At 37.0% G+C, this 27627-nt stretch overlaps 1 protein-coding gene and 1 pseudogene across 3 annotated transcripts; both read left to right on the top strand.

Annotated features, from left to right (window-relative positions):
- On the top strand, positions 1-26898 carry ANKEF1 (ankyrin repeat and EF-hand domain containing 1). Of its 2 annotated transcripts, none has more exons than XM_081034085.1 (10): positions 1-330; positions 5666-6056; positions 12783-12982; positions 13721-13870; positions 15093-15216; positions 18623-19445; positions 20833-21059; positions 22128-22288; positions 23555-23692; positions 24540-26898. In XM_081034085.1, the coding sequence occupies exons 2-10, from the start codon at positions 5711-5713 to the stop codon at positions 24696-24698; spliced, it is 2328 nt and encodes a 775-aa protein (XP_080890211.1). In that variant the 5' UTR covers positions 1-330; positions 5666-5710; the 3' UTR covers positions 24699-26898. The 2 variants fall into 2 exon arrangements, with proteins under 2 accessions (XP_080890211.1, XP_080890212.1); XM_081034086.1 differs by having other exon boundaries at positions 9-330; positions 5917-6056.
- Positions 7009-8130, top strand: LOC308491134 (KRR1 small subunit processome component homolog; annotated as a pseudogene). Its single transcript has one exon. The product of its transcript is annotated as a KRR1 small subunit processome component homolog (transcript).
- Positions 26899-27627: the final 729 nt, after the last annotated feature.

Below are 27627 nucleotides of genomic sequence, written 5' to 3' on the forward strand. Positions count from 1 at the left end.
GTGTAGCGGAAGCTCACAATGGGTTCTGTCTGGCCGGCTCCCATCCCTTCCCCTGCGCTCACCTGGCCGCGTGCTCGCGCTGGGCGGACCTCGGGTCCATGGACACACAAATCCCCTTTTCTGCGGACCTGCGCGCCTGCTCGCCTGCTCTGCCCAAAGGTGTACCATTCACGGCTGGGCGCCCAAGCCGTGCTGTGGTAGCCCGAGGTCCCGGCTGGGGCCTGCTCCAGGCGGCAGAGAACAAGATCTGGGGCCGCCGGGCGCCCCCGCAGGCCGAGCCGCGACGGTGCCCGGACCGCCGCGGCCCCTGATTACCCTCAGGACTGAGAGGTGAGCTTGGCACCTTGTCCCTGCCGCTTAGCTTTCCCTTGAAATTACATCTTATCCATTCTCCCCTTAGGATTCTTCTGAGACTTAGAAAGGGACAGTGAAGAACCCCCCAAATGTAAACCGTGGCTTGTGGGTGTGTTGAAACCCACTGAAGTTTGATTATTCATAGTGAGACTGTATTGAGGGATTTTGCTAAGTACTTTACAAGGATTAGCTCATTCCCTCTTTACACAGCCCCATGAAGTGGGTACTATTATTATCCCCATTTCACAGATGAAGAGACTGAGGCACAAACTACAAAGGTTACTGTGCAGGTTTGTCCAACCAGTTTGTATAATGATGCAGAAGGACAGAGGATCACAACAGATTCCCTCATCTCCAATTCAGTACTCTTTCCACTCTTCCAAGGATGTCTCCCTCTGTTTCTTTTTCTAAAACACCACCCTTGTCTCACAAACTCCTGTAAGCAGTTGATGAGCTCCATGGATCAATCCCCCACAGAGTTTGGAAAATGCACCTGGACAACGCTCTTCCTCACAGACTTTCATATATTAATAATTTCACACATAGTATTCAGACCCACACATGGACCTCAAGAAATACTGTTCTTTTTCACTATCTTTTGAGACTGTCCGTAGAGTTGGTTAGGGTATGCTAAGGTGCCCTAGGGCCATGCTGAGGTAAAGTATAAATGTTGGGGTGTGTGTATATGTGGTGACCCTCCTGAGGATCAGAGATGCTACACGATTTATGAGGAAATCAGCACCAAAGGGCAGGACTTCTGTTATTTCCTCCAGTGAGGTGATATTCTTGGTCAGTCTTGGCATTTGGTCCTGAAGGACACCACACAGGGCACCTCTCTCTCCCCAGTGTTTCAGGGCTTTAGCTGGGAGGGACGCAAACCGCAGAACTGGCCCATGGACTGCTGAGTTCACCGTTGTAGCTAGATTATAAAATGCTTCATAACACTGATTCTTTGTTTAGGATGTGTGCTCTGAGTCAACAATAAAATCACTGGTTTGGAAATCTTTGTCCACACAAGTATGGTGGCGTGGATTCGTACAATTAGTAAGCTAATTGGCAACATTTTATTCTATTCCATGTAGGATGTACATACATGGGCAGGTGGTATGACGACACTTCCCCTAACCAGAATTTGACTGATAATAATAATAATAAAACCAGCCATCAACAGCAGCTAAAACAAATGTCACTAAGTCTGCAACAAAGGCCAAGTGAATGACCTTCTGAGGCAGTTCAGGACGTATTGGGAGCCTATTTATACACATGGTTCTAACAAGCTGCGTTATCTGGTTTCTAGTCCACCACACATTGTAAACACATTAGAGGGTAAGAGAGAGAAGGAGCTACAGAGAAGGGGACATTGAAGCCACAAGCCACGTGATAGTTGATGTCCCAGGAGCAGAGGAGGAAGCACGAAGAAGAAACAGCAGGCAGAAAAGTGGGGATAAAGGAAGGGCAAGACAACAGTATGCATATGATGGTGGTGGTCACTCTTCCCACTTGAAACTCTCTCCTCCTTGCTGTGAACCAGCCTCAGGCTGCCCTGAAACTACCGACAGCCTCATAACTCCCCATAGACCAGGCTCAGATCTCTCTCCTGAATTATGTATCCTATTGCCTTGTGGATTCTAATTGCATGCCCACAGTTTAACCAGCTACACTGTCTGACCAATCTGAACTGCATCCTGAGCTCCCCATCTCAGACACAGGGAGCCAGTTGCTCAAGCCAGAAATTTAGGAATTTTCTTTGATTCCTTCTACTCCTCAGTATTATATGTAACTCTTGGTCCTCATTTATGCACAAACATTTATTGAATGCCTCATATAAGTCAGTTCTGGGTGATGGAGAAATAATGGTCATTATAATATGTAGCTTCTGTTCCATGAAGACTATATACTAGCGGGGAAGAGACATGAATTGAATATACATATATCTACATATCTCTACAAATGTTATACAAGGTCAGACAATTAGGTTTGCAAACTCATCCTAGAAAAAGTGTTACATACCTCATTGCTGAATATCATAATGTTCACCTTTGAAGTATTTCCCTTGGGAAGCTATGCACTAATGTCAGCACCTAGCCCACCCTTCAAAGCAATTTCGGAACTTGTTTCTGGAATGGCCATCAGCGCTATCGTTGTATTACTCTTGATGTCCTGAATGTCATCAAAATGTCTTCCTTTCAGTGTTTCCTTTATCTTCAGGTAAAGGAAGAAGTCATTGGGGGCCAGATCAGGAGAGTAGGGAGGGTGTTCTAATACAGTTATTTGTTGACTGGCTAAAAACTCCCTCACAGACAGTGCCGTGTATTGTGATACAAGAGTCATGAATTGTTGGCAAAAAGTTCAGGGCATCTAACTATTTTCATGCAGCCTTTTCAGCACTTCCAAATAGTAAACTTGGTTAACTGTTTGTCCAATTGGTACAAATTCATAATGAATAATCTTTCTGATATATAAAAAAAATGTTAGCAACAGCATTGCAACAAGTTTGTGAACTTAATTGTCACACCTCATATAGAGAAATGTTTCATTTTAATTATGAAGAAAATAAAACAAAGCAATGAGGTAACATGGTGGCATCAATTTGAATGGTGAGAAATGCTGACCAGCGGAAATTCTAAGCAAAGATCACTCACTCCAGCCTGAGGGAACAAGAAGTTCCAGAGGCAGGAATGAGCTTTTGTTCCATAAACAGAAAGAAGGCCAGTGTGGCTGGTGATTGCTAAATCAAGTGAGATTGAAGTGAGGTCTGAAGGGCAGGGGTAGGGACCTGAAGGTACTTAAAGGGAAAGGGATCAAACCATCATGAAGTGTTTGGATTTATTCTGATTATAATGGAAAGATATTGAGGTGCTTTTAAAAGTTGGTCTGGAGATAATGTTCTGGCAAGCAGGTAATGTTGTATATCTTGATAGGAGATTGGGTTACATAAATGTATACATTTGTCAAAACTCATGGAATGGTACACTAAATACTTATACATTTTATTATATATTCAAAAGATCAAAAAGAAAAAAAAGAGCTGGAAACAAATATTGAACTCCAGTTAAGGATATATAAGCTGGAATATGTCTACAATTCACTTTGAAATGGATCAACAAATATGATGGATTAATGGATAGATGGATGGGTGGGTATGTAATAAAGCAAGTCAAGCATTAATGGTAGGACCTAAGGGTGAATATACAACTTTTTTGTGTTTAAAAATAGCTATACTAAAATGTTAGGGTGGAAGCTTGTCTGATCTTATCTACATTTTAAAGAGATTGTTCTGAGGCTGAAGAGAGAATGGGCAATAGACGGCTGTTGTGGAAGTTGTGGGACAGATTAGAAGGCCGTGGCACTTATTTGGCCTAGGATAGTACCACTAGAAGTTGATGTCAGGATGTGGTCTGAAGGTAGAGTTGAAGGAATTTGCTGATGGATTTAAAGAGTAGGGCATCTGTGAGTGAAAGAATGAAGAGTAGCTCCCATTTATTTTAATCTGAGTAGGTGGATGGATGGTGATGCCATTATTGGAAATAGAACTGGAGAAGATCAGGGTGATATCAAGAGTTCTGCTCAGGACATGTTATATTTTAGATGCCTATTAGATGTCAAAGCGAGAATGAAGAGTCTACAGGTAGATATATAAACTGTGGAGCTCTGTGGGGAGTCAGAGATGGCTGTATAAATTTGAGAGTGTACAATCAGAAGCTGCAATTGGGGATGACGGTCATGAGATGGGATGAGATCACAGGAGAGTGTGTGAGAATAGAGAGGGGTCCTGAGGGCCTAGCCCTGGGCACTCCAATGATTAGACTTCTAACAGAAGAGGGGGAACCAGCAAAGGAGACTAAGGAGTGGGTGGCGAGGTAGGAGGGAAACAGGTAATGCAGATGTTATGGTTGCCTAGAGAGACACAGTTAAAGAAGGAGCAAGTAGTCAACAGTGCAACTCACTGCCATAGGGAGTGTAGGTGAGGGAGCAAGTTTGTGGTGGGGAAAAGATGGTGCAGTTTCAGATTTTGTAGTAAGATGGAATCTTTCCATTGCAAATGACAGAAACTCAGCTAACTAGCTTCTGGCAAAATAAGGTTGGGGGAAAGGTTTTTTTTAACTCAGGCAACCCTGAACATTTAAGTGGTAGATGACTTCTAGCAAAACTGAGTCCTGAGTGCAACTGCTACCATCAGTTTGTGTGTCTAACACGTGCTCTCTCTGTGACAGCCAACATGGCTGCCTGCAGCCCCGGTCCCACACCCTACTGCTTAACAACTTCAGCAGAAAGAGCAGTCTTTTCATACATTTCTGGCAGAAGGGATTCATACGATGCTGATTGGCTGATGTCTTTTCTGAGCATATACTTGAGACATTCATTGTACCTGGGGACAGTGTTCATTCACACAGACTAAGCCTAGGTCTCGGACCCATTCCTATCACAGCAGATGAAACAAACAGCCCCATCCAAAGGTTAGGGGTAGAAGCTTGTCTGATCTTACCTGATCTACATTTGTTAAAGATTTTTCTGGAGACCAAATAGAGAGGTTGGACTACCGGGGCTGTTGTGAAAGCAGTGAGATAAATTAGAGACTGTGATAATGATTTGGCCAAGAATAATACCACGGTACTATCTGGAATAGATTCTTGATATGATGTTTTTTGTGTTTTATTCCCCAGAAAAAAAAAATGAAGAAAAGCAAGCTGGGTACACCTAGCCTTGCCCACTACTCAATTCAAATGATTTTTTCTCCATAAATAATAATAGTAGATAAAATTGCATGTTAAAATACTTATCACAAAGATGACACAGAAATTGCCCATTTCTCTTTGGTATCTCAAAGAGCCTAGTAGATTCCTGTTTAGAATGAGCACCTGAAATGTAATACATTGTTCATAACATTTTTTTAACTAATAACACCTGTATGGTCTCCATACTGTGGGGGACATGCTGGTACAGAGCCATATAGTGGGGAGCTCAAATCCTTACCATGGCAATTTAGTTAGCCTAACCTTCATAGGTAAGTTGGGAAGGCTATTTTGAGGAGCGAAGATTAAATGAGATAACAAGAAACTGCATAGTAATGCTAGTATTCATTATGATAGAAGATTTGTTTTGAAATAGTTTAACCTTATGTTAGCGGAGTATTTTTGTATTTATATGTAATTTCTACTTTCATGAAATCAGTTGCAACAAGTTTAGGTAATCACATTTCATAAGACACAGCCTCTCTTCAAATATTATTTAATCAAAATAAAGGTGACAAAATTAACTGTGAGTTACATGTTTTTGTTTTGTGTTGTGTTGTTGTTTTTTTCTGCTATAGTTTTTGTGTTGGTCCAGAAAAGGGTTTTCAAGAAGCTGGTCAAGCATGGCGTTAGCAGATAAGAGACTTGAGAACTTGCAGATCTACAAAGTCCTTCAGTGTGTTCGGAACAAAGACAAGAAGCAGATAGAGAAGCTCATCAGGCTCGGATATCCTGAACTAATCAATTTCACAGATCCTGTCAATGGGCATAGTGCTCTGCACTTAGCCTCCGTGTCCAATGACATTGATATGGTGAACTTTCTCCTTAGCCTCGGTGCGCACCCTGATGTGCAAGACAAGATGGGCTGTACTCCCACAATGAGGGCTGCAGAACTGGGCCACGAATTGTCCATGGAAATATTGGCCAAGGCAAAGGCAGATATGACCATAGTTGATAATGAAGGAAAAGGTAAGACTCCCAAAATGCTATCGAGCACATGCAGTTCTTTAGGTAGCCAAAACCCAACAAAATGGCTTTTGGGCTTTCCAACTTTAGAAGTGAATCTCTCCTGGACCTAATAACGCCAACTCCCCATAATTTGAAAACAGTATAGGTATATCTTAAGGAAACCAGTTTTGAGAGATTTTTCATTTAGAAAGAAACTTAGAATTAGATTAATCTGTTTGGTGGTTTTCCTAAAGGTGGAGAATTTTCAACATGACACACGTTGATATTATTGTAATTATAATCATCCATTATAAAATATAAAATCTTGTTCAGAATGAAAGATGAGGGAGAACATTTCTTACTCTTTTTTACATTTTAGAATCTTGCGTACTACTTGACTTTAGGATTCCAAAGGGATTTTGTCCCGTCTAAATAGTAGTCTGATGTAGAAAGGAGTTACATTTATGAATTTGAAGGACTAAGGTAGATTCTGGGATAAACTCCAACTTTCTAGGGTCATTTTAAATAATTTGGAAGTATGACTTGAAAGTTGAGACATGGCATTCCCATGTTATTCAGGTGAGACAGCCCCACTCTGCCATCTTGTTCCCCTTCCTATTGTCATCCCAAGACCATGGTCTGGGAGCTCCTTGCCCAAACAACTTGAGATTCTGGCAGGAGTTGTCACAGCCTCATGAAAATCACTAAGAAAATTACCACCAGGCTTAATATAAATTGGTAGATTTCATCAGTTGTCCAAAGAGTCGCTTCAAGTATAAGGCCATAACATCAGCCGCACAGTAGAAAACTGAATCCAATTTTATAATGTTAATGTTTCCTGACAGAAACAAAACCTGCTTTTGTAACTCTCTCCAAGCTGGGCATTTGCTTAAAACAGAGTAGAGGACAGACAAAAGGAAAAAATATTTAATTACTTAATGGCACCATGTAACAAAATAAACTTCAGGAAAAGATGGCGTCCTCCAAATTCAACAGGTCAGCCACAGTGCCTGGGAAAAGTGAATTTTGTAACCAGATGCCGAAGTCAGAGGACCAAGATGAATCAGAACTTCTCACTGTTCCTGATGGTTGGAAGGAACCAGGTTTTTCCACAGAGGGCAACCCTAGAAGACCCTTGGAGGAGAGAAGTTTTGCAACTTTGTTCCCAGAATATAGAGACGCTTACTTGAAAGAGTACTGGCCATTGGTACAGAAAGCCTTGAACATCATGCAACCTTGGACCTGACTGAGGGCAGCATAACTGTTTGTACAACAAAGAAGATTTTTAATCCATATATCATCATTAGGGCCAGAGACCTATAAAACTGTTAGCAAGGAGTGTTTCATTTGAACAGGCAGTATGGATTTTTCAGGATGATGCTGCATGTGACATCATTAAAATAGGTTCTTTAGTAAAAAATAAAGATTTGTAAAAAGACGACAATGTCTTATTGGTCCCAAAGGATCTACATTGAAGGCATTGGAACTCTTAACAAACTGTTACATTATGGTTCAGGGAAACACGGCTTCAGCCATTGGACCTTTTAGTGGCTTAAAAGAGGTTTGAAAAGTAGTCCTAGATACTATGAAGAATATTCGTCCAAGTTGTAATATAAAAATCTTAATGATTAAACAAGAGTTGACAAAAGATTCTGAATTAAGATAACAAAGTTGGGAAAGATTTTTGCCACATTTCAAGCACTAAAATGTGAATAAACGCAAGGAACCAAAGAAAAAAACTGTTAAGAAAGAGTATATACCATTCCCACCACCACAGCCAGAAAGTCAGATTGAAAAAGAATTGGCTAGTGATGAATACTTCTTGAAAGCAAGTCGAAAGAAGCAACAGAAAATGGAAGCAATAAAGGCTAAACAAACAGAAGCTCTCGGTAAGAGACAAAAGGCAAGAAACAAAGCTTTTATTCCACCTAAAGAAAAACCAATTGTGACACCTAAGGAAGCATCTACTGAAACTAAAATTGACGTGGCTGCCATCAAGGAAAATGTTAAGAAAGCAAAGAATAAGAAACTGGGAGCCCTTACAGCTGAAAAAACTAAGCTTGAAATGGAAGTAGATGAGAAGAAAAAAAAGTAACATGCAAAAACAAACAAACAAACAAACAAACAAAAAAACACACAAGCAAACCCTGAACTAGAACTTATTAAGATATCTCCTTTTGTAAAGGATTTTGAGATATTAGGGCTTTAGTTGCCTTATGTGTAAGAAGTAATACTCTCATTACTCTTTTCTGAGTTTGTAACAGTGCTTACATGTACTTCTGTTCTTTATAAATATAAATTATTATGTTCTCAAAAAAATAAAAAAATATAAAAAAATAAACTGCAGGTACATGTAAAATTGAAATGTGTGAAACAAACATACAAAGAAAAAAACAGAAGCCCCTCAAAGATCGATAGAACATCATTTCCCAAAGTGTGTTCCATGAACCACGGAATCACCAGGATGTTGGTAAGTGGTACCTGGTTCCACTGTCAAATTCTTTAGAGAAACATTGGATAAAACAAATTTAACAGGTTGATTTCTCATTTGTCAGACAGACTAAAGATGGTAACATGTTTCATGTTTATTTCACTATGAAACAATTTTTCCTTATGACATATACCTCAAGTTTTGTGGAATATACTTTGGGAAGAAACACTGTAAGAGAACACTTTACCTTCTCGAGTTTGAAACAGAGCTATAAATCACAAAACAGGCTGAGAAATTTTATAGCATAAACACCTAAAATTCTAAAGTTAAAACTAAACAATCAAGGTAAAATTAGAAACAAGGTCAAGTGAATATTTGTAGCAAACGTAACAGCCATGTGGCAAATATCTAAGCTCATTCAAATTAATATTAAACCTGTCAAGGTTCTGGAAGATGAGTGTATGAGAAAACGATATGACAAATCACATAGGAAGAATTAAAAATATAAAATGCAATTTGAAGCAAATATAAAATCTTATTTCCCACAATACGTGGGTAGTACTGCCCCATAGAGCCTTGATTCTACACAGCCTATTGCACCGAGTGCCTGGTTTGTCTTCCCGACATCAGTGAACCTAGCTCACCTTGCACAAACTGTTTTGCTTATTCCACAGCAGTCTCTTTTCCACTAACATCCTATTTTCTAGGGGTTGATGTTTGATTCACTGCACATTGTTTCTAAAGCATAAGCAAACCTTTAAATGGTTAAAATACCACATCTTTAGAAGGATGTGGGACATACTGTGGTCTACACTGTACTTTCTCTTAGAATTGTTTTTCAGAATATGAAGAACATAAAGCTCTAAGCCAGTAAACTCTTTCCTACATGTTGTTCTAGGGAATTAGTGTCAGGAATTATTCTCTTTAAGGGTTAAGCTACAATAGTTCCTTATAGCACCCGTTCCCTTGCTTCTCCCATTTATAGGAAGGAACCCAGTCCTAAATGCAGTATGCTAGTTCTACCATATACATTCTCCCCTTTCTGGCTTCAATTTTGGAATGTTGATTCATATTCTTTGTACCTTAAAATCAGCCCAGGTACACTTTAACTATGCACATGCCATCATTATAAAATATCCATTTTATAAGTACCTTAGGGTCTTTTGTAATGATTTCAAGCTCATGTGGTATTTTCTATGTTCTTTTGTCATAGTTGTGTTATTTGGTCCACTCTTGCCTGCTATGACTTGCTCTGTCTTTGATTTTCTATTTTCAACCATGTCCTTGACCATCTTTCTATTTTTAACTATTCTGGATAACCCTGTTTTAGATTTATCTGTTTATATGAAATATAATATATTTATATTTTAATTTTCATACAAATCGTGTTTATTTTAATGGTAGAGTTTATCCAATTTATATTTATCTGTATGCCCCATAGGTTTGGCCTCCGAACTTTCATCTATCTTTTATTATGAGGGCACAATATATATAAATATATATATATATATAATTTTTCTGTATAGTCCATGTATTCTTTGTTTCATTTTTCTGTGTGTGTGTTTTCCTTCTAGTTGTATTTTCTAAAGTTAGTGTTTTTTTAAAAAAAATTTTGTTGTTGTTAGATTATTTTATTATTTATTTTATTGAGGCATAATTGACATATAACGTTATATTAGCTTCAGGTGTACAACATAATGATTTGATATTTGTACATATTGTGAAATGATCACCACAATAAATCTACTTAACATCTGTCACCATGCGTAGTTACACTATTTTTTTCTTGTAATGAGAACTGTTTTTAGTTCTTTTAATGGTTAACTTGATAGCTTTTCATATACATGATAGCTTTTCATATGCATGATAACTCAACAAACCATTTATTGAATTGGTACCTTACATGGTATTCATTGATAATTTACTATAAAAGATGAGATTAGTAAAATAATTCTTCCTCTCACCTTTTTTACCTCCCTTCCAACACCCAATTTTAGTAAATTATAATCATCTTGGTTCTTTCTATGATTCTTTTTATACCTTTAAATAATAAATATCTGTCACTTAACTTTACTTCTTTATCTGCTTTAAGTAATATATCCATCTCTAGCAGTAAAAAATGGGAAAATCAAATGCTTATGCTATCTCTCCTTTCTCCAAATTTTTGTTAAATTACATTATTTCTAAATTATTATGAATTACAATATTCTTTTCTATATCTAGAATTCCTAAGATGATTTAACTTTGGTTCTGTGGTTGAAGGGATTCAGCATCTTTCATCAGTCTTTTAGTTGCATATTCTCTGTTGATCTCCTGGGAGACTCATTTTTTTGTCATCGAGTAGTTAAGCTCCTTTGGGCTTATATTCTCTGACTTTTTGTGTCCTTAAACTTATATGTCCACTGCTTTTATATATGAACAACAGCTTGATAGGTATAAAAATTCCCTATATTCTTTTCCAAGTGGCACTGTAGAGATCCTTTAGTTGTTTTTCAGCATTGAATGTTGCTGTGGTAAAGTATTGAGGCCAGCTTGACTCTTCTTCTTTATAAATGACTTTAATTTTTATCTTGATGCTCCAGGACAATTTTCTTTTTTATTTTTACCTAGCTTTACATAGGCATGTCTTGATTGTTCTTAATCAGTGTTTCCTGAGTCCCAATATACTCTTTTTAATCTTCAGATTCAGATTTCTTTTATCATATTTTTGCATATTTTTCCATTGTATTTGGTCTTTTATTATTGAACACCAGCTACATGTTCGATATTCTTTGCCTCTCTAGACCATTTAAATTCTTTGATCATCTCAATTACAGTTTTCTTAGTTCTTTCAAGTTTTTCTTCCATGTCTCTGACTATGGTTTTGGCAGTGTCTCCTCTCCGATTTTCTGCTTCTAATTCAACTTTTCTTGTTTAAAAAATTTTGTTGGGGAATATCGGGGAAGAGTGTGCTTCTCCAGGGCCCATCAGCTCCAAGTTGTTGTCCTTAAATCTAGTTGTGGAGGGCGCAGCTCAGCTCCAAGTCCAGTTGCTGTTGTTGAATCTTAGTTGCAGGGGGTGCAGCCCACTATCTCTTGTGGGAGTCGAACCAGCAACCTTGTGGTTGAGAGCACAAGCTCTAACCAACTGAGCCATCTGGGTGCCCAGGAGCTCAGTGGCAGCTCAGCTGCTGCTTGTTGTCTTCATTCTTATTGCGAGGGTGCAGCTTATTGGCCCATGTGGGAATCAAACCAGCAGCCCCGTTGCCCAGAGCTCACGCTCCAACCAACTGAGCCACCCATCCGCCCTCAACTTTTATTTCTTTATTGGTTTTATTTTTCTCTACCTTTTCTTTCCCGAGTTTCATCTTTTCCTTCTATTTATCTTATATTGTCCAAACAGTCCTTCTTTTAGCTCTTGATCTATCTTTGCACTGCTGTTATAGAAAAAGTTACACTTCATTTCTTTGCTCTCATGGAAATGGTTCACTCATGTGGTTTTCCTAGTATATACATTTTGCCTGTCTTATATTATCAGGTTCCTTTACTTTCTTTCAATTTTTTCCCCCCATAGGTCACGCTATTTCCTCTTTGAATGAAGCCTCTTTTAAAGTGAGATCATTACATAGTCTGGAGGTTGACTATTGTTTACTTGACTCTTATCAAAACTCTGTCCCAGTATTATAACAATGTCCCTGATCTGTAGTACATTTTTGACATGAATTATGTTGAGAGCCTGTATGTCGTAGGTCCTGGGTGTGGGGATTGAGCATTTTCCTCTTTTCAGTGGAACAAAATGATTTGTCAAAATGGCAGAGCCTCTGCTATCTACTTTTTCTTCTCATTGCTACTGTATTGTCAGCCTGCTTCTTATAAACATGGGCAGTCTACACATTTCATCATTTAGTACCATCTCTTTTGCCACTCTGCAGTTTCAGAGGGGACCCAGGGACCCACCAGTAGCCCTCTGAAATCCATAGCCCTGCATATTCCAAGAAGACACACTTAGGGTATAGACTGCAAAATGTCAAATACTCAGTGTCAGTGGGGGCTTGACATATCAGCACTCAGTTTCTTCCCTAAAACAGGTCCTGTCACACTCGGTTGTGACTGTTTTCTAACTATTAGAGGTCTAGTTTCTTTTTTTGTTTTTGTTTTTCTGTCTTGGTGTTTCAGTTGGTTTCAGAGAGAAAACAAAGCCAGATATGCCTTTGCTCTACCACTTTCAACTAGCTAATTATGGATTTTAAAATTATTCTTTTTTTCTTCTTATCTGATTCAAATGCTTAATCCCCTATTAAGTATTAAGTACTCTTTGGGAATTCTATTTTTCTACAGGTGTTTTGTTTTACTGCATTTTACCTACTAAGCGGCATTATCGCTGTGCATTGATTGCCCTGGAACATGGTGCAGATGTCAACAATTCTACCTATGAAGGAAAGCCAATATTCTTTAAAGCTTGCGAAGAAGCACATGATATTAAAGATGTGTGCCTGACACTTTTGGAAAAAGGAGCCAATCCAAATGCTATCAACTCAGTATGACTATTCCTGTGATTATAAATATTCATGTTTTTTCAATTATAGAGTTTTAGTGTAATTTTTGCATTTAAATGTGTTAAAATTATCCTATTAGCTTATAGGCTGTTCATTTCTATTCAAAATGCTTTAAGATGATATGCTCTCATTATATTGCCATGATTCTACAGTCTGTTTCCTAATTACGTTTGGAAAATTGGTATTTATTTTACATAATGTTAAAAGATCATTATAGAAAATAGACAAAATTTCAGTGATGCCTAATAAAAATGTATCTTTTTGGAAAGAAAATATGTAGTTCTACTGTTTCCCTGATTCATTTTGCCCCCTCTCCTTATTTGACAAATTTTATTAAGTTTTCTTTTAATTGTAATTTTGAGACAATAAAAATAGATTTTCTTCTTATTAGAAAACACCTATAACCTAATTTTAGCATACATTTTACCTTTTTTCCTCCCTTTTTGCTCTACTTTCTTTGCAAGAAATGTGCTTTTTAGCATGATTTTCTCACAGGGATATCGGGTATGACCTTGAGTCTGATTTTAGAATTCTGCATTTTGGAGATTGACCCACTGTACTGGCTTCAATTTTCCTATTTGTTGCATGAAGCTAATAAAAGTGTAGAGAACTAACCATGTCAGTGTGAATCTAAGGCCAATGGGTTTAGATCGTATTTATACCAAATCTGACGTTTACACATGACAAGTATAAACAGCATTTGATCTATTTCATGGCCAGTCCACAGGTCGCACGGTTCTAATGGAAGCATCAAGAGAAGGAGTGCTAGAACTAGTTCGAGGGATATTGGAAAGAGGAGGTGATGCGAATGCATTTGATAATGACAGACATTATGCTGCACATTTTGCTGCCAGAGGAGGCTTTTTTGAGGTAATAATCTGCTCTTTGCTTTAAAATCTGTTGCTAACAATTTTTTCTCCTTTTGCTCAAAAATTTTAAATATTATGTAGGTTACATTAAGACAATTTTTTTCTGAGTTACCATCTTGATTTCCTTAAGTAATTCTAAAACAGGTTTTATACCAAATATTAGTTTTAAAAAACAGTCTCATTCTTTATTCAATTTTACCTGCTTGCTAATATATATATTTAATAATGGTTTATTTCTGTATTCTTAACCATGACAATTTAAGTTTTGCCAACTGGGACTATTATATTTTATGCCTCTATTACCTGTTAGAGTCTTCAAAATATGGTATGATCTAATTGTGGGGAGAACAATAACAACATACCATGTTTCCACAAAAATAAGACCTGGCCGGACAATCAGCTCTACTGCATCTTTCGGAGCAAAAATTAATATAAGACCCAATCTTATTTTACTATAATATAACAAGAGGTCTTTAATATAATATAATTAATGTAATATAATATAATACCGGATCTTATGTTAACTTTTGCTCCATAAGACGCATTAGAGCTGATTGTCCAGCTAAGTCTTATTTTCAGGGAAACACGGTATTTTTATCTCCTTGATATTTGAGTTCATCTAATAACTCATCTAAATTTTAAACTGTAAATATTCTGATTATCTGGACATATTAGCCAAGAGGTTACCTCATAGGTACAGTGACATTGCAGAAACAAAATAGGAACCAATGCTGTCCTATTTTTAAAAATTCTGAATTACATCTGAAATTACTCAATTTTCTCTGAGTTTTAACATAGTTATCCTTATTTTTGTCATTGGGTCTCTTCCCTGTAATAAAAATATACATCATAATAGAAGTTACATTTGATGAAGAAAGTTTGCCCCTCTGATGATGTTTACGATTGTCTGATGCTTTCTAAAATTGCCTGGGTTTACCAAAGTGGTAGTGCCCAGCTGAATATAGAGTTTCCTATATTCTAGATCAAAATTGTTCTATAGAACTTTTGGCAATGATAAAAATGTTCTATATCTCTGCTGTACAATTCACTAGCCATGTATGGCTTTTGAATACTTTAAATATGGCTAGTGAAACTAAGGAACTGTATTTTTAAGATTTCTATTTAATTCATTTCAATTTAATTTTAAATAGCCACACATGCAGTCTTCATTCAGTAAATGTACATTCCTATTCCCCATACAACATCCACTATTTATTTTGCAGATATTGAAGCTTCTTTTTGTCTACAGTGGAGACATGGGGCTGATTGCAATGAATGGAAATACACCACTTCATTATGCTGCCATGGGTGGTTTTGCAGATTGCTGTAAATATATAGCTCAGCGAGGTAAAATTTTATTCTTAAAATATTTATGATTTACCCATATTATAGATAAGCAGAGAATTTGTGTCTGTCACTTGTCAGTTGCTTATATTTTTCAGTAGCCTGACTCATATAATGTAGAAAGAAAATTGAAATTTTTTTCTTACTCTATTTTCTGTTAAATCATGAATATTTTTAGATTATTGTTAAAAAATCTATAGAGGAATGGTCATAAGTCAACAAATTATTATAAAGTGTTTATAGTTATTAACTTCTTTTTTTAGAAAAATGTGAACATCAATCTAAACAAGGATAAGACAAGGAAACCATGTCTTTTAGTCTTAATTCTTAATTATTTTACTTTTTAAAAAATATTCTATTGTGTCAAGTGCAAAGATAACTTTTCTGGATAATTTGAAATTATGGGGGAAATATTTTGGGGAGAAACATGAAATAAAATGAAAACTTTCATGGAAAATTTGAAATGTAAGTAATATTTTAGATTATTTTGAAGCTTTTAAGTACCTATTAATTTAGGAATATAAACTATGTTATGTATAGCTTAATGTATTCCTTAAAATGATAGTATTAGCTAATTAAATTTAAAGAAATGGATCAATTTAGTGTTAATTACACGCTAATTAAATGTACATGAAAAGTTTTTAACTGTGTTAGAGATGGGATTGCATTCTGCTGAACTTTATGGTAGTAGGGTTGTTGTTTTTTTCCAGTTTATGAGAAACAGGCAAAAACTTAAAGTCTAGTGACTCTATAATAGAGCAGAGAAAGTGCTTTTGATTTTCTGTCTTCTGGACAGGCACAGAATTGTAGAAATCACCGGGACTTAGAGATCCTATACTGTAACCATTAATATTATCAATAAGATTAATGTGCCTGCATAACTAATAGTGTAATAACTGATCCACTTTTACTTTTTATAAACTTATACAAAACTCATACTCTTTCCCCATCCTCCAAAATAATAAACATTTTTAACAAATAAAGGAAAACATTATCAAATGCAATTTTTGTCCTCATAAACCATCTCATTAATCTTTTTAAATCTGTCACTATCAGCAGTTTATTGTGACATTTCATTTTTTAACATTGTATATTTCTAAAAACTAAAGATCTGCCCAGATTGTGACAAAGCTTTTCATCTTTAACATGTCAACTGCTTTCTTACTGGGACCAGTATCACCAGACATCTTCTCTATTGTTTATGTACTCCTGGGATAAAGATACAGAAAGGAAACAGAAGCAAAGGGCCAGAGCTTGGGCCATGCCAAAGGCTTTACCCAGTCATACAGAAAAGATTTATCTTCCTGGCAGAACCATAAGACTAGACTGGTTTTAAAAGAAATGTCCAAAAGTGTTCTGAGTTCTACAGCATGTTTGGAAGTAGAGCCACTTCACCACATCTCTGCTTCCATGGCAGCAGAGTAAAATCTTAGATCTAAGTCAATCAGAGCAGTAAAAATACCATTAGCAATGAAATGCTCACCTCCGAGTAAATTGTGGGTTTACTGTCTTCTATACTTAAATGTAAAGGCTGAATGGTTTTCCCACATTAAATTATCATCCTCAATATATCCCTCTTGTGCCCCTGGTCCTGTCGCTGGAGCAATTTACAAGTCCCTGTAAGCAGTGTGAGTGCCATGTCCAGGGGTGCAGGGAGGGGAGTTTGGAGTAGTTCTGAAGCACCCACCTCCTGGAAAGTTCTTCTCATAGGCCTTTGGCTGCTGGTGTTCTACAGCACCAGCCCCTAAAACTGAGTATCTTGATCGCAAAGGAATATAAATCACAAAGGGAATGAATAGATCTTTTATTTACTAATCATAAAGGAGATAAAAAGTCTCCTAAGTCAAATGGAAGGGGAAAATGCCTTCAGATCTTAAAGCTGGGATGTTGGAGTCTTTTATTCACAAAGATGAGTTTCTAACTAGGAGTAAACTGGGAGCAGAAGAGGGCTAGCTAAAGCAGGTTTAATAATCCTTTGATCCATAGTGCTGGGGTGAGTATAGGGAGATGTTAGATAAACCCCAGACACCCTGAATAAGCAAAAAAAGCCCAGTAAAAACAGCATACTTGGAATTCTATGGAATTATTATGCTATGGAATTATACCATCTAGACCCCTTCCAAATAAGTTAGTTCTTAGAACTGTCCAATATAAAAATTTTAGAATTTTTATTGTCCAAATACTGTTTTTATATCACTAACAAATTAATCAGTCAGTATAAAATTTTAGTTTTTGACAATTCTAAAGCAAGTATTAATCTTGAAAAGCACTGGTGATTAATTTGTTTTTTGACAAGGACTAAAACTATAAACTGTTGGAGGGACATATTTTATTTTTACATGCAGTTGTCTATACATTTTGGTTACTAGAAATACTGATTAGGTAACATTTTGTTTTGATTATGTGATGTTGGCAAAGCAAGAGACATGTCTTCTAGACTCAAAACACTAGAGAGAGCTTCTTCATACCGTGTTTCTCTGAAAATAAGACCTAACAGGGAAATAAACCCTAGCATGATTTTTCAGGAGGACATCCCTTGAACATAAGCCCCAATGCATCTTTTGGAGCAAAAATTAATATAAGACCCAGTCTTATTTTCAGGGAAACACGGTAGTCTGACATTTATACACAGAATGGATTTTTAATGTCTCAAGACACTTACTATAGACAGCATAGCCTTCCTGGTAGCAGGAAGTAGACTCCTTTGTGCATTCAGAAAAGTGTATTTATTTGGAGAATAGTTATATGTAATGTTGGTCTCATAATTTGACAAAAGGAACCAAAAAGGAAAATGAAATTTAATATGTAACTTGGACAAATATAATACTGGAATCCTTTCAGATTTGATGAACAAATTCCTGTTAGGTTGTTCACATGACCTTGCCACAAAACAGCAGATCGATATAAATGACATTAATTTCATGGAGAATACAGATAAAGTATAGTTTAAGGTTGTACGCAGATTTATAGTCATAATCATTCAAAAAGAAGCAGGTGTTGTTCAGCATTCTGAGCTCCTAAGGCCCTATGGAAGCTGTCTGAATCCAAGTGCTTTCCAAATGCATGTCACCCTTACTCTTTTCCTGCTTGGCATGACGTTTCCTAGCAAGTATCCCAATATGGTATTTGTTTTAAATATCTATAGGGGTTGATGTCCTAATCATTTGGGGGCAGATATTGTAAATTGGAAACATATCCCCCTCAGAATTCACCAAAGTGAAGCACAGAAAAAAAAAATCATAGCTTCATAGCTTAATTTTCTAATTACAATAGCTAAATGTGCTCATCTGTATATATGAATAATTTGGGGACAAACTTTTAACCGGTTACGGGAAGTTGGATGAATGTTGTGTGTAGAATCATGCACATGCCTCGGCACCATTCATAATAACGATGCTTCACGATTTAGGATGTGACCTGAAATGGAAGAATTTAGATCATAAAACACCCAAGGCTCTGGCTAAGGAAGGAGGCTTCAAACCTGCAAGCAAGGAAATACTGCGGGCGGAGCGAATCGCTAATAAACTGGCCAAGCCTGGAGCCAAAAACCCTAATCCACTCTGGGCCCTTCGACTTCACGATTGGTCAATAGTAAATGAGACTGTCCTTCGCGAAGCCTTTTCGTTTGTGGACAGAGGCGATGGGACAGTCAGCAAGGATGATTTTGTGATGACGCTGGAGGAGAGGCAAGAATTTTTCGACTCGGAACAGCTGTTTTACATAGCTCAACTTCATGAAAAATTCCGGGGAGGAGGGGTCAACATTAATGATTTCTTTAAGGGAACCAGATACCTAAGCAAATCTTATGTCTTGGGATCTTATGGGCCTAAGAAAAAGAAAAAAGGGATGGCCAAAAAGGCAAAGAAAGGCAAGTTTGTTTTACCGCTCCCAATCTGCATCATCCCTGACGATGCGTTTCCACGCCGGAGTAATGGTGGGCCTCCATATTACATGATTGAAACCTACAAGAATGTGACTGATTGCAATCGGTTTAATCGGGATCATCCTCCAGAACATCCCATTCAGGACGACTCTGCTTGGTACATTGATGATCCAGGGACAATGTTTTCAAATATTAATTTTGTCACCAAGGCGGGAGACCTGGCTTCTCTCAAAAAGGCGTTTGAATCAGGAATTCCTGTGGATATGAAGGATAATTATTACAAAACACCACTAATGACTGCTTGTGCAAGTGGAAACCTAGATGTGGTCAAGTTTCTTCTTGAAAAAGGGTATGTTTTTGGTTGGGTGAGGTTTAAATTTTTATGAGTCTTCGTATTTCAAGGAAGTGAAAGGAAAGTTAAGATACATTCAAGTTTAGAATTTTAGTAGCACAAAAATGGTGCTTCATTCCTGAAGTCTAGATTACAGGTAGATCTTATATGGGGAACCAGGCTAATGGGAACATAGAAATGTATGTACACAAAGATGGCACGCCAATAACAACTATGCACAAAGTGAAGGCCAAGAAATTTTCACTGTGTGGTTAGAAGAAGCCTTCTGATTGGGTATCACTGGCCTCCCAAGAGAATTTAATTTGGTTTTAGAGCTTTACCTAGTTGGTATGGAGTCAGTTTTCATTTCATTTTAAATAAAAAACTATTTCATTGTGGTAAGAACAAATTATGTGAGATCTAGACTCTTAACAAATTTTAAGTGCCCAGTACAGTACAGTTTTATTAACTATAATCACAATATTGTATGACAGATCTCTAGAATTTACGCACTTTACATGGAATTGCTTTTTAATCTCTCTCTCTCTCTCTCTCTCTGATCCCAACAAATTCCAACATTTCCTCCTCTAGAGAGAGCAGTCTTTTCTTTGGTTCATTTGTCAATATCTTTAAAATATCAAAGCATGACATTTTCATTTAACTTTTTAATCTAAAGCAATTACTCAGGTTTAATTCCTTCTTTTACCATAGCTTAATTACCTGGAGTAGGTTTCTTAAGCCTTTTTGTGCCTCAGTTTTTTCAGTTTTATACTGGGGCTATAATGGGAATCAGCTCACAGAATTTGTTGAAGATTAAATTACTTAAAATATGTAAAGCACTTAGTCGCATAATAATTGCATACTTGACAAAAGGTATTATTGTTATTATTACTTTAAATGTTTAATGTCCAAGAAAGATTCAAATTTGTATATTATCAAGAGGGAGTAAAAAGCAACGCATGAGAATTTGAACTTTTGGACAGTGAATCTTTAAAAAAGATTAAAAATTTAAATAATACATTACAATGCTTAGAATTTTAATAAAAATCATAGTATGCAGAGAAAGTGGGTACAAAATGGAAAAATACAACTTTTTTATTTCCTGTCAGCTTTTCTCTTCATTGTATTCAGTTTTATTATTTTTCTTGATTTTAACCTTTGCAAAAATTATAACCCCTCGGATCTTCAGTGCCTTTTAAAAATTAAACAAAATGTACATATACACAAAGACTGTCAGATAATGCAGAATACTTGTCAAGAAAAATATGATAGAGCTTTACTCAGAGCTTCCTTTTATAAGTTGAACAACTTGATAAAACTCTGTGGAATCTTAACTTAGCATTTTTAGCCTCCAGTGTTTAGAACAACCCATATTTTCAGCCTGTGTATCTATCTTGTTTTGTAGGGCTAACGTAAATGCAACGGATAATTTTCTGTGGACTCCACTTCATTTTGCATGCCATGCAGGCCAACAAGATATTGTTGAGCTTCTTGTTAAATCTGGAGCCATGATAGATGCAGTTTCAATCACCAACTCAACTCCTTTAAGTAGAGCCATTGAGAGCTGTAGACTGGATACTGTAAAATACCTACTTGATATTGGTGCTAAATTCCAGCTGGAAAATAGAAAAGGTATGTGGTTATATTATCAACAGTTAGGGTTAGAAAAGGAGAATTTATATTCAATTCCAAACCCCTTTTGATTCTATTCTTGTAACACCATATTTTCCCCAAGTTACTCATGCAAACACAAGCCTGAGTTAAATGCTATGGAATTTTGTCTCATACTCGCTACCTCACAAATCATTGGTGTTAAAGGGCCAATTCTTTATGTTTGCAATCTTTCATGCACTGATACTTTTACAAAATACAATAAAAAATGATTTACTAGAAAAATGACGTGAAAAAAAAAACACCACAAAATACAAGCCCAAACTTTTTTTATGATTAGATTCAAATGACAGAAAATTCTTCTATCAGATTACTATAAAAATTTCTAAACACTTACTCTCAATTCCTGTGGTTATTTCATGGTGGCCCAGTAACCACTACGTAGTTTGTAGACTTGCACCAGTATACAGATCATACCTTGGGTTATTACAGCGTTTTAATTGTCAGTTCCTAATACTTGGCATAGTTTAAAGCCTCTGTAGGTTTAGATTCCCTCTAAAGCTGGATAAAAGCATTTCTGAATTGAGGCTCTCCAGGAAGTAAATGGAAAGGCCTACCTTATATCATAAATATCACAAGTGAAGAATAAAAAATCATTTGAATAAATATTTGAGCTCCTTGCTTGGAGGTATCATTTTCTTATAGTGGAACCCATTACTTCCTTTTGATCTGAGATCATTAAACCTCTGGCTGCTTCAGGCTTCCTCTGAGTCACAGGTAGTATTGTGGTAGGCCTCCTGGAGATATTATAGGTGTCATAATACCCAGCCACCTTCATAGTATGTTTGTGACCGTCTGCTTCCCTAGGCCTTTTAGAATATACCTCCTTATATGAAATTATAAGATTTTAGAGCTGGTCTACCTTCAAGAATATCTGACCTAGCTCTGTGACCTTACACATACTATTTGCTTTAGTAACCACCCTGACTACCACATACTTAGGGTTGATGTGCTGAGATTTTTCTACACAGTTTATTATTAATCTGTTTACTATATGACTCTGAATTTATATAACTCTATTTTAAACAGGACACGCTGCCATGGATATTGCGAAGGCATATGCTGACTATAGAATAATTGGTTTGATTAAAGAAAAGCTAGATAACTCGCCAAAATCTGAAAACCAAAAACTGAAAGGCAAGCCACCTCCTAAAATGAAGACTGAAGGCCTTGAAATTAAGAAAGAGGAGGTAAGAAAAGCAATTGACTACCCATTAGTAATTGGAACACCTTAAAAACTTGTTGGGGAGTGGGGCAGTGACACTATTTACATATTGTTACACAACATGGACGAAATAATAGGCAATCCATATTTTCAGCACCATTATGCAATACTTTTGAAGAAATATCTAGCAAGAAATTTTCTATTACTAAAAAGTACTCATTGCAAACAGAACCCACACATAAACCAAACTGGTTCAGTCAAATACAATTAGAATGTTGAAAACAGAACTGGTATTGGATATATATTGATATATTTGTATAATATGTATGTATATATTATATGTATATTTGGTCCTGAATTATACAGATTTAATGAGATGGCCCAAAAGGGAAGGAGGGTGACCCTTATGAGGAATGAAGTAATACATGATTTTTCTTCATTTTGGTCTTATAGTCTTTCATTAATCACCTTACCAGTCTCCCCAACCTCCCACCCCCACCAAGGAATTTTAATGACTACCACTGAACTCTGGGACACGGGGCCACTTGTGACTTGGATATCATGCAACATGACTCTAAAAGGTTTAAGGCACCAAATTAACTGTTCCTGATAATCTGGAGTGGTATGGGTACCTCTAAACTATGAGGAGAAGGTTGAGGTTGTTGCCTGTGGGGATTTCCAAGACATCAAGGCTTTAATCATTTGCAGGGACACTCTAAGTGCATGTCTAGGCTAAACGGTTCTTTTACAGAAGCAGAAGGATCCCTGGAGATTCTTGGCAGACATAGGACAGGGGATGAAACTTAAGAAAGAAAAGCTTTAATGTTATCAAATGGAAATGGTTGGAGAAATGTAGGTGGTAGGAAGTGGATAAGGTAAAGGGATCGTAGCAGATAGTAGAGAGTAACAAACATGGAGGACAAAAGAAAGGATGGCCAGAGGTGAAGGAGGATCTATCAACTAAAGTTCCTACTATGTGCACCATTATCATTTTAGTAGGAATACAACCTTCTGGTTAATGAATGGCCACAGGTCAAGGATGGATATCTTGAAGACTTATGAGATCTGCCACTCATAGTTAAGTAGAGTTAAACAAAGCAAACTAATCTTTTTCCACCCAAAGTTATAATAATATTCTATTTCATTTCAAATTATAATTTATATAGTAGCATTTTTAGTTTTTATTTTTCTGGCTTCAGAGTAAGATGGAGAACACCAAATAATATGAGAAAGTGTATATAGATTTATGCAACTAATAGTTTTGTGGTTTTTTTTTAAATCTTGTTTCCAGGAACCACTTTTATCCATTTATAGTGTACCAACCATATTGGAAGAAAAGAAAATGCATGAGGATAATGTGGTTTATCTCAATTCATTGATTACCAGTGGTTACACCAAGAAAGTGGATATCACATTTGTTCCACGGAGGGTAAGTACTTTGGAAAGATCTTCATAATGTGGTGTAAACTCATAATGTCACTTTTCAAATGCTTTTTATGAAGAGCACCCAAACAAATATCCAGAGTTTATCTTTCATAGTTACTATCTGAAGGTATCCTTTTGCCAAGTTGTGCTACTTCTGATTCAGTAAGTCCAACTTCTTTAGCTCCCAATATCTGGTTCCCTCTATTATTATTTCTATATTGACATTTTCATTTTCTGTGAAAGATTGACGTCTTCTTTGGTCAATGCCATTCCCTATAGCCATTTAGTCACCAGGTTCTACAGATACCTTTTCTTGGTGCTTCTCAGATCCAACCCTTCTTCTTTGTACTCACTACCATCATCTTACCTGGGAATTTCATACTAATTAAAACTGAATTTATTCAGTAGCTTCCTAAAACATCTACAATTAAAAAGAGTAAGAGTAGTCTTGCTAATGCCCATCAAACCATTCTGAAAAACAGACCACCGGCTCCCTCTGCCTTCTACTATGAAAATAATTTTGATTTCCCCATAAGACATAAAGGTAGTAAACCCAAATGATCTTCTGATTCCATTGCTTCCTTGTTTTGACATCCTAAAAATGAAGAGCAGTGGGGCCAGAGGTCATCATAGAGGTAACAGAAAAGCATTTCAGTAGTCCAAATAGTCACCTTCAGAAATAGTGATGCCCATGTAACCACTGATGTCATGTAAGAGGGAAAAACAAATTAAAATAGACTTAGAAGTAAATTTAGTAGTTTTAAATTAATCATATTGAAAATTATCTAGATACTAGCATGTTTATTAGCCATCATACTCATACCTGCTCTGGATGTGGTTGTGTATTTAAGGTCTGGAGTCCTGAAGCCACAACCGTGGAGCTCATCAGGAAGAGGGAGCTGCGGAGGGAGCGGTTCACGTACCAGGTGGACTTTGACGATTTCATGATGCCCTTTCAGAAGAACATCACAGAGAAAGCTCGAGCATTGGAGGCTGCCTTCCACGCCTAAGTCACAGTTGCTTCTTGGAGTAAACATTGCGAGGCCCGGGGACCAAACTTTAGAGAAAGTAAATACTTCTGTCAAAGCCCAAGCAATTCACAAATTAAGGATTTGTAACCAAATATTTGTTTTTGCTCTAAGAACTAAAAATATTCTGAGCTGTCTGAAGAAGGTGTGTTTTATTTTTCAATGAATGACATTTCATTCTTGGTAAATCTCCCAATCTTTAAAACTGTAGTAGAATAAATGTCATTTTTGTTATCAACATTATTGTCAAAAACCTTAACAGATGTACACCACTATGTTTGCTAAAGATACAGAGGGTGCCCCCCAAAAAACGTATACACATTTTAAGAAAGGAAAAAACTGTATTAAAATTGTAATACTCAACATATACTGATAACAAAAGATGGATACAAGTCATGTATATGCACTTTTTGGCACCCCCAGTATAATTCTAGTGGAAATTGATGTAAAAAGTTTATTCGGAAGGAAAAGGAGTTTTTAATCCATTCAGGAAAGAGTTTGTTTCTCACACCATCATAAGTGATGTGTGTTGAGTTAAACAAAATTTGATACCTCTAATACACCGTCATCACTCTATCCATTTCTCCTCTGCTTTGGGAGTATAGCATCCTCAGGCCTGACTTCCAGATGCTGGAAGTCTTCCTCAGACAGTTAAACGTGTACAGTCAGGCCGAAGTATGTGAGAATGAGTGTCTTCTGGAAGCAGCCCTCAACCGGTGACTGAACAGAGATTCAGGGTCCTAGCACCCCAGCTCATTCCTGCTCTGGTAGGATTATCCTGAGATTCACGTTCCCAGTGACTACCAGAGCTCTCCAGGGGGATTAAGACCAAGTTGCCCACCATGGGAATTTGTGTGATAACACACCCTTCATTGGTCCTCTTCCCTTCCCTATCCTCTCACTTTTCCCCATCCCTTCTGGTCTTTATTGAGGTCACGTCTCAAACGCTTACACAGAAATCCTTGTCTCAAGGTTTTCTGTGTAAGCATTTGGGAGGTGACCTCAATAAAGGACTCATGCTAAGGCAACATCTATGTTATTAGTTATGATTCTGAGTCCCTTAGCAAAAATTTTAAAAGTGTGCTCCCTTATCTTCTATTTACTACAAAATAAACATTTCTCCAGCAAGGAGGATTTGCCTTCAGTGTCTTATGCAATTGAGAAACATTTAAAGTGGTATTCATACAATACTTGATACTTTCAATAAAATTTCCAGATGCCAGAAAAAAATATATATGATAAAGAATGACTAGATAACATATATGACTTAACCTTAAAGCAGGCATGTGGGGACAAGGGAGAAGTGCTGATTTAAGAGATCCACCATAAAACCTTGCAAGTATCCACGGGATTTGGGCTTGGGGCCTGACTCATACCTGGGAAATAGCTATGTCAGGGTTCTACCAGACAAATAGAACCAGTAGTATAAATGGATGATAGATACATAAATATAATAGATAAAGACATTGATTGCAAGGAGTTGACTTACATGACTGTGGGGGCTGGTAGGGCAGCCCATCAGGAAGAGCAGGCTGGAAACTGTTGGACAAGAGCTGTCCCTGCAGTTCACAAGTGGAATTTCTTTTTCCTCAGGGAAACCTTAGTTCTGCTCTTAAGGCCTTTCAACTCATGGGCTCAGACCCACCCAGATTATCAAGTCTCCTTTACATAAAGTCAACAACTGTAGCTGTTAATTCCATGTACATTAGTTCCTTTGCAGCAACACCTACAGTTAGTGTCTGATTGAGTAGCCTGGTTCTGTAACCTAGTGCAATGAGACATAAAACTGACCACGGCTGGAAGTGTACCGCTGGGTGCAAAGCAATGGAGGCACTACCCACACCAGGAGAGTGCTGGGCAGGAACTCCAAAAATATCCACAAAACGCCCATTTGACAAAAAGAGTCCACTTGAGAATCTGCCTTACCAGAGGGCACCAACTCTAGATTACAACTCTGTCAGCCATATACATGAAATTCCTTTCCTTTAAACCCCTCCCGCACTTTCCACCCATGGAAGGCCCTTTAATGGTAGCTAGTACATGGGGGAAGGAGGCTGGAGGAGTAAGTGAAATAGCTAACCAGGCCCATTTTCCCCTGAGTCAGGCTTGAGCTGGGGTTGCTTATACGTTTTATAATATGGAGCCAGGAGATTTGCTCTTAGAATTAAATTTTGTTTGTTGTATGAAGTGTTGTTTTTTTTGTCTGTTTACATTTTTAAATTTTGACTTAAGGTCAGATTTACAGAAAAGTTGCAAGAATTTTACAAAGAAGTCCTGTACACTCTTTACATAGATTACCTAACCATTTTCCACATCATTTTATCTCTTTCTCTCTTTACATACACATATGTGTATGTGCAATTCTTTTCTGAAGCATTGGAGTGTCAGGTGAAGACATGATATCCTTACTCCTAAATACTTCAGTATGTACTCCCATAAAACTGGAACATTATTTTACATAACTATACTACAATTGTCAACAGTAGGAAATTAATATTTGAATTAACTACATATTTAATCCGCAGACCTTATTCAGGTTTTGCTATTTGTCCCAATAGTATCCTATAGAGCAAAAGAAAATCCCAGATCATGGGCTGCATTCAGTTATCACATCTCTTTGTTCTCTTTTAGTTTGGAAGAGTTCCTCAATATTTCTTTGTGTTGTTTTGTTTTGTTTTTTAATTACATTGGTATATTAGAATGCAGGCCAGTTATTTTGTAAAATGAACCTCAATTTCGATTTGTCTTAAATTTCCTCAAGAATAGATTCAGATGATGCATTTTAGGCAGGAATACCACAAGCCCTTCTTAGTACATCATATCAAGAGGCACGTGATGTTGATGTAGGATGTAAACTTTGTAAACTTTAATCCCTTGGTGAAAGTGGTATCTTTACCACTTGGTTTCTCCA

The sequence above is a fragment of the Rhinolophus hipposideros genome (assembly GCF_964194185.1).
Source record: "Rhinolophus hipposideros genome assembly, chromosome: 22".
NCBI classification, from domain to species: Eukaryota; Metazoa; Chordata; class Mammalia; order Chiroptera; family Rhinolophidae; genus Rhinolophus; species Rhinolophus hipposideros.

What these genes read in the sequence shown, in the direction of transcription:
- ANKEF1 (XM_081034085.1), top strand. Translation starts at nt 5,711, where the DNA reads ATGGCGTTAGCAGATAAGAGACTTGAGAACTTGCAGATCTACAAAGTC. An exon ending in TAAATATATAGCTCAGCGAG is followed by an intron (nt 15,217 to 18,622) that starts GTAAAATTTTAT and finishes TTCACGATTTAG; the next exon opens with GATGTGACCTGAAATGGAAG. An exon ending in AAGTTTCTTCTTGAAAAAGG is followed by an intron (nt 19,446 to 20,832) that starts GTATGTTTTTGG and finishes CTTGTTTTGTAG; the next exon opens with GGCTAACGTAAATGCAACGG.